Source organism: Vipera berus (assembly GCF_964194415.1).
Source record: "Vipera berus genome assembly, chromosome: 2".
In the NCBI taxonomy this organism is placed as follows: domain Eukaryota; kingdom Metazoa; phylum Chordata; class Lepidosauria; order Squamata; family Viperidae; genus Vipera; species Vipera berus.
Genome location: NC_138203.1, coordinates 60,218,629 through 60,232,075, shown reverse-complemented (window position 1 = coordinate 60,232,075; position 13,447 = coordinate 60,218,629). Strand labels below are relative to the sequence as shown.

The 13,447-nt window shown below is 42.0% G+C and overlaps 1 protein-coding gene across 1 annotated transcript; it reads left to right on the top strand.

Annotated features, from left to right (window-relative positions):
• Nucleotides 1–8,400: 8,400 nt before the first annotated feature.
• S1PR3 (sphingosine-1-phosphate receptor 3) lies at nt 8,401–9,531 on the top strand (the record flags this gene model as incomplete). The annotated part of the gene is made up of 1 exon (XM_081315831.1): nt 8,401–9,531. One exon carries the CDS (start codon nt 8,401–8,403, stop codon nt 9,529–9,531), a length of 1,131 nt encoding a protein of 376 aa, XP_081171957.1.
• Nucleotides 9,532–13,447: the final 3,916 nt, after the last annotated feature.

Below are 13,447 nucleotides of genomic sequence, written 5' to 3'. Positions count from 1 at the left end.
TCATTCTATGTATATGCCTGCTTGTTAGGGCTTTCGCCCCCCCCCCCCAAGCGGCATTATTACAAAGTCAGCTTATTGCCCCCAACAATCTGGGTCCTCATTTTACCTACCTCGGAAGGATGGAAGGCTGAGTCAACCTATTGATTCACTTTCCCACAATCTCCCTCTTGTAAGGATCCAATTTCAATGCATCCACCATCTGGAAAGAATATTACTTCAGCTAAGCTTCAGGAACATGAGAACACTCTTCTTCAAACAGCCAGTCCATACACATCCTCAGCTTCACAAATATTTATACGAATCTAAAACCCCAGATAATCTAACTAAGTCACCTTAGTTTTGCTGGTATATCTCAGTGATACTGAGCTGCAGTGCATGAACTGACTGGTCTGCTTTTAATTTCCTCTGTTATAGATGATGTAATTTCACTGCTTTCTTGAACATGATACCCAAGATTGAGTTTGCTGTTAATTATGCATCCATTTTTCATAATGCATTTTACAAGCCCTGCATAGTCTATTTTCACCATTCTTGGTCATGAAAAACAATAGGTTACTTAGGCAGAATACATTTATATCTATCTGTCTGTCTGTCTGTCTATCATTTATCTATCAACTCATCTATCTCACATGCATCTCCATCAGACTAGCTGTCAGTCACTTGGTGGCCCCTGATATCAAATATGTGAATGGGGTTTGGAACACATCAAATCCCATCACCTAGATCAGGCTTGGACAACTCGTAAAGGGGACAGGGTGACACTAATAAATTAAAAATCATTGCAGGATGCGAAGACATACTTGGCGTGCCGCTCAGCTACTCTGCAGCTAATGGAGCAGAGTAGTGGAATTATTACTTTCTAAAAATTGCCAGCAGGCCACACAAAGGCTGTTTGGTGGGATATTTCTGGCCTGAAGGCCATATGCTATGCAGGCCTGACCTAGATGCTGCGTGCATGTTGATCATGGTCAGGCTACAGATGAAAGCCAATAGGAAAGGACTGCAGAAATGTGGAGCATTCCAGACACGTACCTCTGGGTGCATAGGAACCTTTTTTTAGAATTATGACAAAGATGCATTGGTTGATGTAGCTAGTGCACACCCAAGGGAAGACATGTTGACACCTTCTTGAAATGTTCTGATATCAGTTAGAACAGGGGTCTCCAACCTTGGCAACTTTAAGACTTCTGGACTTCAACTCCCAGGATTCCTCAGCCTGCTTTGCTGGCTGAGGAATTCTGGGAGCTGAAGTCTAAAAGTCTTAAGTTGCCAAGATTGGAGACCCCTGAGTTAGAAGATATTAGATCAATCAGTCTCTGAAAGGCATTTAAAACAGCCAGATCTACACAAGCCTTTCAGTTTCTAGAGAAATTGTTTGATGGCATCATTACCAGGTTGGAAGTCTTCTGATATACGTATATGATATATCATAATTATATACATTAGGGTTTTGAACCTGATACTGATAACATCTCTCGTAGGTTCATATTCAAAATAATGGAAGTATTTCTTTGCCTGGTGGTCTTTCCTTTAGATTAATCATTTCCATTTGTAAACAGCAAAATGGTCATTTCCATCAGAAGTGACATACAAGTTTGATAAAGTAGTAATAGTAGTAAGATGGGGGTGCTGGAGTTGCAGTGGCTTAAAGATGTAGAGCAGGCTTTATAACAGCATTTCTTCAAGGACCACAATCTAAAAGTAGGCAGAGCCCAGTGGCGTAGCGTGGGGGGTGCAGGGGGGGCCGGCCGCACCGGGCGCAACATCTGGGGGGGGCGCGCTCGACGGCGCCGGGATCCGGCAGGGCGGAGGCACCGGAACCCCAGCCGGGAAGGGCCTGACGCCCCACGGCGCGCCACACACACACACACACACACAAACACACAACCACACAGCGTGACTCCTCCTTCGGGCCGCTCCGCCTTCGCTCCGGTGCTGGACGGAAGCCTTCTCTCCCTCCTCCCCCCGCAAAGGAGAAGGCGGCTCCTGAGCGTGCACAGAGCGCGGCCCTCCTGCAAGCCCGGGGCTCCGCTGCGGAGGCTCTCCCAAGGCGCTCCCGGGGTTGCCAAAGGCGGGGGGGCGCGGCGGGGCTTGAAAGAGGGTGGATTTCCCGCAGGGGGAGGATCGCTGCAGCGTCTCTCCGGGGGTCCCTGCTCTGGAACGAAAGCTGCGTCGGCAGGTTGCCGATCCAACCGTGCATCGGCGATCGGGACCGCCCCCCCACACACGTCGCCAGCAGCGAGAGTTTCCAGCCAGGCCGGCGAATCTTTGGGGTGAGGTGCCAAAGAGAAGGAGGCGGCTTGGCTTGGATAAGCAGCGTCTGGGCAGAAAATAGGTCGGGCGCCGCAGCAAGTATGAATTCCTGGGGTTCAGCCTAAGCAGGCAAAGCTGCAGGGTGGGTTGGTTGGCTTTTCCGGCTTTGGAATAACCTTGGGAAGCTGAGGCATTGTAAGTTGGAAGTCATTGTTTGTCGCCTAACATGTTGGGTCAACCCCACGCCACATGCTAAGCCATAAACCGTGGTTGGTATCCAGGGTTTAGGACAAGATGGAGAAAACTAGCCAATTGTGGGATCATAAATCTTGATGAAGCCCATCATCGCTCCATGTGATGTATGCACTCAATCTACAAACGTAGTCCAAGCCTATTCACATCTGTTGTAAGGTCATTCTCTCGTGGGGTTTATCCTGACGTCCACTAAGAGTGGAACAAACATGCCCCATTTTCAACGCCATGTCCTCTCTTTGTCTCATCCTAAATCACAGCTGAGGCACCTTAAAGTTGCCTTGTTTCAGTTTTAAACTAGCATTTTCCCTCTTCTCCAGAGACCCTTTTTTGCCTTGAACCTAACTCAGGGGTAGGCAACCTTGGCTCTTTTATGACTCATGGACTTCAACTCCCAGAATTCCTGAGCTAGTGGAAGAGACTCGAGTGCTAAAATCCACAGGTTAGGGGGCGCAAATTACTTGCCTTGCCCCGGGTGCTGACAACCCACGCTACGCCACTGGCAGAGCCAGAATATTTGAGTGTGTGTGTGTGTGTGTGTGTGTGTGTGGAGATTTTAAAGGCTCCTCTTATATCCACCTGCTATTTGCTTTTAGCATATAAATTTTACATGAAATGCTTTATTGTCTTGGGCCCTTGGACATGAGTATCTGTAAGAAAGTATTTTTCCAGATTGCCTCTGCCCATCCCTTCCAATTTTCTGAGTGATGAAAGACATGTCTGGAATGGATAATGCCTTGGAGAGGCACATATGATGGACAGGGTTGAAATAAGTAGCAAATGTTGGCTGTAACCCAAAATGGGTGAGGATATTTATTCTCTCATACCACTCTTTTTCTTCTTTCGGCTATCTGAAATGGCAGATCTTTTACAGAAGGCTTCTGAAATTAATATTTAGGCCCGTATGTTACTCTAGGTTTGCGGACTGATCATCTATGCATTCAAGGACAAGGATTGGAAGTGCTGGACAATAGACTCTGTGTATATTACTTTGGCCTACATTCCTTTGATTGGTATGAAATTATTTTTCATAGAATAGCCAACATATTAACAAATAATAGCTAAAGCTGTCACAACTTGCCGAATATAATGTAGTATTAAATTTATGATTTTGGTGTGTCATCTGCAACTATCTGCCTATCCTGCTTATGTGCTTTAGAATTGCCCCTTCTGGATCCAGAGGGTCTGTCAAAGAACTAAGATACGGCCTTTAAATAAACTGAAGAAGCTTCTTGGATGAGAAGCGAAACATTTTCAAAGGAAATTAAAATCCAAGAAAGTTCAGTTGCCTTTTGACAAAAGCACCTTTGAGACAATCATGACCTGGATGGTTGAGACTCTCCATGGACCTTGAAATGTACGTGCTTTTTTTCTGGTGTAAAATGTGTCATTTGTGGGTCCCATTCCTTTTGGTGCAGTGGAGTGGTTTAAAGGCAGTTGGAGGGGAGGTTTTCCATTTTTCTATTTATCAAGGGGAAAAAAGGAGGGAATCAATGTATAAACAGGACTTAGCAATTATCTGAGGAAGATTTGTTCTGCCTTGGAAGTACACCCTTAGTATCTTATCAGGAGATAATCTTATTATCTTATCCTATTGTTTCTCCAAAGCACTCACAATGCCACATGGCTTCCCAATCCATATCTTATCTTCACAATACCCCTGTGTTAGGTATTAGTAAGGGAGATAATGATTGGCCTAAGATCATCCCGTGAGCTTTGCAAGATGGTGGGATTTCCCAAGGTCTATGTAATCTAACCTAACGTGCTCTCATATCCACAGTGTAACATTAGCTGTCAGTTACTTTCTTAGCCTTAGTCCACTGAGTCATGCTTCATAGTGAAATCGTGTGTGTGCTCTTTTTGCTGGCACATTTAATTGTTCTCATCTGACCGAAGGTTTAAATAAGAGGCTCTCCCATAGTTTTGTCAGGTTCTAGCAATCAGCCTTGTTTTTTCAACTTGAAGCCCTCTTTGCTGGCTGGAAATTCTTGGAAATGTATCCAGACAACCCCTGATGGAGAGGCTTTATGTATTTAACCTATCTTTTGTTTGGACAATAGAATTGATTCCAGGTCCGCCTCAAGCAAAATTCCCCACTTCTAGTTTTCTGATTTTAAGTTGCTGTGTTTGCATAAATATTAGAATAGCAGCAAAGGGTGTTGCGTTTGGTAATTAGCAACTTAACTGAATCTCCTTATAGGAGCTACGGGGAAAAATGGCAGGGTTGGGATCTAGGAAACTGGAGCTTTTAGCTAAGACTTTGTTGGGAGTTTTTACTGCCACCAGCAACTATATAAAAGAGAGGCAAATGGTAAGCAAAACTTCCATCGGTAAGGCCAAAGTAGCTTGTTGGCAAGTCCCTTCCCCTCCCCCTCCCTATCTGTATTTTTCTCTGCAGTTCTCTTTCCCTCCTTCCCCCAACTCCGAGTTTGCAGAGAGCATCCCAGGGCTCCCAGTAGCTGAATCTGAATATAAAACTTATATTTGGAAGTTGAAAAAGAGAGATGAAAGCCTTGCTTGCTCTGCTTCCAACCACTTCTCTTATTCCCTATTCCTTATTCCCGACATTTGTACTTCCAGAGTACTAGTCTTGCTATTACCTTCTGAATACCCACTATAGGCTTGAATGGGCAGCTCTAATTATTTAAGGCCATCAGGAGGCAACAGGAGCTGCCTGTTTACTGTGTTAAAAGTCTGTAGCAGGGCCAAGAGTTGTCTATTCACCTTCAGTGAAGGTGTCTTAGCCAATGATAAGAGAAAGTCAATGGCAACCTTCATATTGCATATTCTCCTCCTGGGGAATTCTTTCTTTCAATCTCTTTGTGTAATTAGGCTATCTTCTCCGTACAGTACTGAATAATAATAATAATAATAATAATAATAATAATAATAATAATAATAATAATAATAATAATAATAATAATAATAATAATAATAATAAAGTTGGAAGGGACCTTGGAGGTCATCTAGTCCAACCCCCTGCTAGTGGTAGGCCAAAAAGAGAAGGAGGGAGAGCCAAGCATCCCCTCCAATGGATGCAAACATTCCTCATTTGCAAGAAACAGTGCAAACTCCTCCTATTTTTGCACCAGGACTCGGTGCTTAAAAATGAATGTGTATGTCCGCTAGAAATTTGATTACAGCAGGAAGACAGTAAGCAACAGACCATGTCAACTAATATTGACTTGGTATTAGAAATGTCAATATAGTATTAATAAATATGTGTGCTGGCATTGCGTGAACATCCACTCTCCTTTTCCCTTGACTCTGATGTTTGTATATTATAGACAACTTCCATGCCAGAGCTGCATATTTCTTCAAAGTCAACCCCAGAGTTTCTCTGCAAATTGCCACCAAATTATAATTTCTAATATAATAGTAGAGAATAGCTAGAGAATAATCATACTTAATTTTAATCATTTAACAAGCCAATGCATGTTGTGAAAAGAGCTTTTGGAAGCATACCGGGCATTGCAAGAGAAGAATAGAATAGTTGTCAGACTGGTTAGGAAAGAGCCTGTGCCAATGCCAAATCTCAATTTTATGCCAGTAATCCTCTTGGCGTCCTTTATCAATTCTGAAGCATGTCATTGGTGGTTCATTCATTTTCAATCTGATTCATTGTATCCTGGTCAAAAACTCAGTTGCTAAAGAAGTCATGATCCTTGGACACTCTGGGTTGACTGAAATGCATTAGGTGGCTTCAAGAGGAAGGAAGAACTGAAGAGTGTGCATAACGAGAGACCTCTTCAAGGAGGACAGGTGATGCAATAATGTCTTTTTCGACAAAGACTGTCCTCTTCATCCAGTCATTTCAAATTTGATAATGCGGAGTTGTAATTTTTAAATGACCAGAGAGTGCTGTAATGGCTTGCCTAATAGTCAATTTCTTTCTTTCATTTTCTCTGGGCTGTGCAAAGTTTGAAGACGTATAGCTGTTTCATAAAGGAACATGACCCTCTCTATGCTCTAAAGAGCAAAGTGAGAGTTTCCTGTAGTTCTGGTGTGGTTCCCCCCCACCCCCCCACCCCCGCCTAGCTCTGAATACAAGTTGATGATCTTGGCTGAGACAAAGAAAAACAATAGGAGTGACTCAATGGCATGGAGTATCATATTGGGGCAAAGCATGGCCACTTCACACATTCAATAATGCAGTAGTTAGTTAGTTAATTAGTTAGTTTCATTCTTTACTTTTATATAATTGGCTTAGATGAGCTTTGTTGTTGGGCAGACTGAAAACATAACCATGGGAGATGACAATGGCCATCCATAAAAGCCCTGTGAAAAATAAATTATTTTTTTGGACTGGATGAATTGGTGCAGGACTTGGAAGAGTATGTTGACTCAGATGCTTTACCTAATGTAATGTCAGAACTGCTTTCTTAAGACACCTGGGCAATCGAACTACTGTGTGATTTTCAATCTACTCTCTGTGCTTAATACTGAATAGTCAGCAAAAAAAAAAAATAACAAGATGGCTTTTAAATAGATGGATTTTCTAATTACAACTAGTGATGCTGTCAAAGCTGAATTTCTACACAGGGATTCATAGCCACACTGGCTAGATCAGGGGTGTCAAACTCAATTTCATTGAGGGCCGCATCAGCATTGTGGTTGCCCTCAAGGGGCCGGGTGGGTATGGCCAGGATGGGCGTGGCCTACTGGGTGGGCGTGGCTAGAGTGTGTATGGCCTACTGGGTGGGCATGGCCAGCTCTACATTGTTCGCATCAAGGGTGCCTATGGGGGCCTCGCAGGAGTGGGACAGTTCTGGGGGTCTCTGGCAGAAGGAGGGTCTCTGGGCCAGGGCCAAGGCAGTGGGGGCCGTTCCCTCACTGTTTCCAGGATGGCTTCGCGGGCCACATGAAACCACTTCACGGGCCGGATCCGGCCCCCAGGCCTTGTGTTTGACATGTCTGGGCTAGATGATGCTACAAGTGCTGCTGCCCCCTCTTTTTTTTAAAAAAAAAAAAAGTACAGTTGAAATGTTTTCATCTAATTAAAAGGGGAAGGAAGAGATCAAACAGGGAATGTGCAAAAGAGGGCAAGGTAAGAAACAAGAAGTGGAGGGGAGAGAAATTGAATGGTTCACCAGGAAGTATTTTTCCTGTGAAGTGAAGGAAATCTATTTCAAGTTCTATGCGACATTTTCCAAGGCAAGGTTTGTATTGGACTGCAGTCTGTTGCGTAGTTAAGATACCATTTCAGACAGTTGCAGTCAGGACCAATTAGGAACAGCCTGACAGCAGTTTTGGGGTGTTTTGAAAAGACAAAAAATGGAGGGGTTATGAATTTATATTAATGCATTATTTATTATTGCCAGAAATGAGAAATCCTTGTGGCATTGTTTCTCTCTTATGCTCAACTAGTTTAACAGGCCCTGAATTCTATTCAGATGACTCTGGATTGTGGCAGGGTGGAAGAGATGAGGCCAGGATCATCCAATACTGTACTTCAGGCAATTCCTACACTAATTCTGTCCTTCCCCTTAATATGTAATAACTTGCTCAAGTTCTTCAGTCCTATGTGATGATATAAAATGATCTTAGCTTTTTTTGGCAGAGTGCCAATGTATTTGATAGGGAAAGTCCTTTATAATAGTGGCCTCACCTGTTTGAGATTATCTCCTTTGCCTTGAGGATCTGATTGTTCTCTATTTAAAGTGAGAGTTTCCTGTTTCTACTTTGTTACAACATGAGATTTGGGAAGTTAAGGCTATTGACTAACATTGTCTTTTACTTGTTTTTAAAGGTCCTGACCCCAGAGCCTGAAGATGCTGAGACGCATCCAACTTGGAGACATCGGTAAAGAACCGCACTCTAAAGAGTGTGGTGTGGGCTCCCCCTTGTGGAACAAAAGTTTCTTGATGTTAAAGTGCATCTCTTTCAAATTAAGTCATGGCTATTGTTAGCACAGCACCCCCTAGTATCTTTTTCTTTCCGGAAAATGAAGCCATGGACCCAGTGATAGTACTTCATTACAATTATACTGGAAAGCTTAGCCGTGGAAAAGAAAAAAAACTGACAATCATTGCACTTCTCATTATCTGTGGCTTTATCATCCTGGAGAACCTAATGGTGCTGATTGCCATCTGGAAGAACAACAGATTTCACAACCGCATGTATTTTTTTATTGGCAACCTGGCCCTCTGTGACCTGTTGGCGGGAATAGTTTACAAAGTGAACATTTTGATGTCAGGAAACAAAACCTTGAGTTTGTCTTCAAGGATCTGGTTTATTCGGGAAGGCAGCATGTTTGTGGCGCTGGGTGCTTCTACATTCAGCTTGTTGGCTATTGCCATCGAACGGCATTTGACCATGATCAAAATGAGGCCATACGATGCAAATAAAAAGTACAGGGTTTTCCTGCTTATCGGAACGTGCTGGCTTATCTCTCTTTCTCTGGGAGCTTTGCCCATCCTTGGTTGGAACTGTATTGGCAATTTAAGAGACTGTTCCACCATTTTACCACTATACTCCAAGAAATATGTGGCATTTTGCACCATTATCTTCATAGCCATCCTAGTGGCCATTGTAATTCTCTATGCCCGCATTTACATCTTGGTGAAATCAAGCAGTCGGAATGTCACCAATCACAACAACTCAGAGAGGTCCATGGCATTGCTGAGGACTGTTGTGATTGTTGTTGGGGTTTTCATTGCCTGCTGGTCCCCCCTGTTTATTTTGTTGCTGATTGATGTGGCCTGCAAAGTGAAAGAGTGCTCGATTTTGTATCAAGAAGATGGCTTCATAGCTTTAGCGGTCCTCAATTCAGCTATGAACCCCGTCATCTATACTCTGGCAAGCAAAGACATGCGCCGAGCCTTCTTTCGCCTGGTGTGTGGTTGCCTGGTGAAGAACAATGTTGCCATGTCTTTGCCTATCCAGCCCACCCCAGATCAGAGTCGAAGCAAATCCAGCAGCAGCAACACACCGAAACTGAATGATAACTTTGTGCAAACAAAAAGCTTGTCGTGCATCACTGAAAAGAATAAACCTCCATTTTATAATGGAAATGTCTGCAAGTGAAGTCTGCTGAGAGGGCACTTGGAGGATTCTTGTCCTGTGGCTTTTACAGAGCCAAAGAGAAAGGGTGTCGGGGTTTTTTTTAGTGGAATTTCATGCACTTAACTCATAGGAGGGGCAAACTTGAGATGGCTGCTTAATTCTAAGTGCCTATTTTGAGCACTGAGTTTTGGTTCTTCACCAACTGATTCAGGAAAAGTTTGGCTGCCTCTGCAAGTTGTGTTGAGGGTTGTGTAAAGAAGTGCTATCCTGATGTGGGTTTTTTTTTATGCAGTTCAATTGAAAAAGTGTACTTGCTAGAGAAATAATGTATAAATGGCCACTGATTAAAGCACTACATGAAATTCACTTCTTATATTCCAAAATGCAACTGTGGAAGTCTTTCTCTTATAGGACCCCAGCAGAGTCTTCCTCAGCCCATCTTGCACATACCCAATCTTTCTGACATCCATCTACAGTCAACATTTAGGATTTAAGAATGGGTCTGAACACTTTAGCATCATATGACTGGCTTCCTCTTTGGTAATAGAAATATCTATAAATGTTCTGTGATGTCCTAGTAATTCAGCAAGCAGTCTGGAGAAAGAGGGAAAGAATCTCATGGCGACGGCTGATCAACCTGCTGTATATATGTACAAAATGCCCTTCTCAACGGTTACTGTTCATTGGCCATAGGAGATGAGACTGTCCCTCCTCTATCCTGCAGTTTATTCTATCCAGGCCGCACTGCACTGTTATTGATTTCTGTTAACACTTTCACAAATATTTATTCACACATTCTGAGATTAGTTAGATAAAGAAATCAGAGCTTAAGTTAGAATGTGGTGGTTTATTTTGCCAGGCCTGATAAACAGTCACAGATAATAGGAAGGCTCAGCATTTGCTGTGTTGAAGTACACCGATCAAGGCATTCTAGGGGGAAAAAGGGGGGATTTTAAGCTGAGGCACCAACTTTTGTTTTTCTTTGTATTTGTTTTTCTTTTATTATGCCTGCTGTGTGGCATAGGTTTACATTATATGGCATTATAATATGCTAGTCTGTATAATATAACTAGAGACGCGGTGGCTCAGTGGGTTAGGACGCTGAGCTTGTCGATCAGAAGGTCGGCAGTTTGGTGGGTCGAATCCTGAGTGCCGCGTAACAGAGTGAGTGCCTGTTATTCGTCCCAGCTTCTGCCAACCTAGCAGTTCGAAAGCACGTAAAAATGCAAGTAGAAAAATAGGGACCACTACGGTAGGAAGGTAACAGCGTTCCGTGCGCCTTTGGAGTCTAGTCATGCCGGCCACATGACCACGGAGACGTCTTCGGACAAGCGCTGGTTCTTCGGCTTTGAAACGGAGATGAGCACCGGCCCCTAGAGTTGGAATCGACTAGTACGCATGTGCGGGGGAACCTTTACCTTTTATAATATAACTCCTTAATGTAATGAGTACTGTGAACATGTAATCTTCAAATATTTTTTAAGTAAATGAAGAAAACATCTTTATGTAAGTTTTGTGAGACAAAAAATAGATGTTCAGCTAATCCAATCAGTCTTGCATTTACCAATGCAAATTTCCAATGCAAATGTAGCAGTTGTGACTAGAAGCCATTTCTGTGTTATTCTGTAAAAAAAATCATAATCATTGTTTTGTCACTAAAACAGTTTTTTTTATTTAATATAGTTTGATGGTAAAATTAAAATGTGACTTGGAATTTCATGTATATTTCATCTATATATTTTAATGTGGGTTTTGGTTTTTACTATTTGGGAAGAATGTTACAGATTGAAAAATCAGTCTATTATTCTTGTTCATAACAGAACCAGATAAATGGTCTATTGGAAATGATATGATTTTCCCCAATATAATGAGAAGACAAAGAAACAGGAAAATTGTGACTGCTTAGACAAAGATGTACAAATCACAAATCATATTTCACAGGTGATATTGATTGGTAGTTATATCTAGTTCAAATTGAAATTTTTTCACTACATTGAAATCCTCCTTGTTTGGAGTCTTCCTAGATATTAATCTATGCTTTCTCCATATGATTTGTCTGGATGGAAGGGAACAGATAATAAATAGGAAGAAAACCACATTTAAGTTACTGAAACAGAAAAAAGTAATTTGAACCTTCCCTCCCCACACACACACACTGTAATGAAAATATACGTAGCATTCTGAGGGTTATTTATTCACAATTTTCCCAGCCAGCTTCTGACAAGCAAAGTCAATGGGGGAATGTGAATTTGCTTAATGATTGCATGATTCACTTAACAACTGCAGTGATTGCTTAACAACCATGGGGGGAAAAATGTTGTAAAATCAGGTGCCACTCACTGAACAACCTTGCTTAAGAATAGAAATTCTGTTCCTTTTTTGTAAGCTGGGGATTCCCTGTGTGTGTGTATACACAGACACACAGACACACACAGATAAAGGGTATGACTGACTGATGAGAACATAAGTTCGAAATGATCATCTCAGCCTCCCAAATTCTTTATTAGCAATTTGAATAATTTACATTATATATATATATATATATATATATATATATATATATATATATATATATATATATATATATATATATATATATATATATATATATATATATATATATATATATATATATATATATATATATATATATATATATATATATATATATATATATATATATATATATATATATATATATTTGTTGTTAGCTGCAGAGTCATGTCCAACCCATCGCAACCCTATGGACAATGTTCCTCCAGGCCTTCCTGTCCTCTACCATCTTCTGGAGTCCATTTAAGCTGACGCCTACTGCTTCAGTGACTCCATCCAGCCACCTCATTCTCTGTCGTCCCTTTCTTCTATTGCCCTCAATCTTTCCCAGCATTAGGCTCTTCTCCAGTGAGTCATTCCTTCTCATTAGGTGGCCAAAGTATTTGAGTTTCAATTTCAGGATCTGTCTTCTAAAGAACAGTCAGGGTTGATCTCTAGGATTGACCAGTTTGATCGCCTTGCAGTCCAAGGAACTCGCAGGAGTCTTCTCCAGCACCATAGTTCAAAGGCCTCAATTCTTTGGCGCTCAGCCTTTCTTATGGTCCAACTTTCACTGCCATTCATTGCAACTGGGAAGACCATAGCCTTGACTATACGCACTTTTGTTGACAGGGTGATGTCTCTGCTTTTTAGTGTGCTGTCTAGATTTGCCATTGCTTTCCTCCCCAGGAGCAAGTGTCTTTTAATTTCTTGGCTACAGTCCCCATCTGCAGTGATCTTGGAACCCAGGAAAATAAAATCTGTCACTACCTCCATTTTTCCCCCATCTATTTGCGAGTAATTGAGAGGACCGGATGCCATGATCTTGGTTTTCTTAATGTTAAGTTTCAACCCAACTTTTGCACTCTCCTTCTTCACCCGCAACAAGAGGCTCTTTAGTTCTTCTTCACTTTCTGCCATTAGAGTGGTATCATCTGCATATCTTAGGTTGTTAATATTTCTCCCGGCAATCTTAATTCCAACTGTTGATTCATCTAGCCCTGCCTTTCTCATGATGTGCTCTGCATATAAGTTAAATAGGCAGGGCGACAGTATACAGCCTTGCCGGACTCCTTTCCCAACTTTGAACCAATCATTGGTTCTGTGTCCAGTTCTCACTGTTGCTTCTTGACCTGCATATAGGTTTCTCAAGAGACAAATAAGATGGTCTGGTACTCCCATCTCTTTAAGAACTTGCCACAGTTTGTTGTGATCCACACAATCAAAGGCTTTAGCATAGTCAATGAAGCAGAAATAGATGTTTTTCTGGAACTCCCTAGCTTTCTCCATGATCCAGCGTATGTTGGCAATTTGATCTCTAGTTCCTCTGCCTCTTCGAAATCCTGCCTGTACTTCTGGTAATTCTCGATCCACATATTGCTGGAGTCTAGCTTGTAGGATTTTA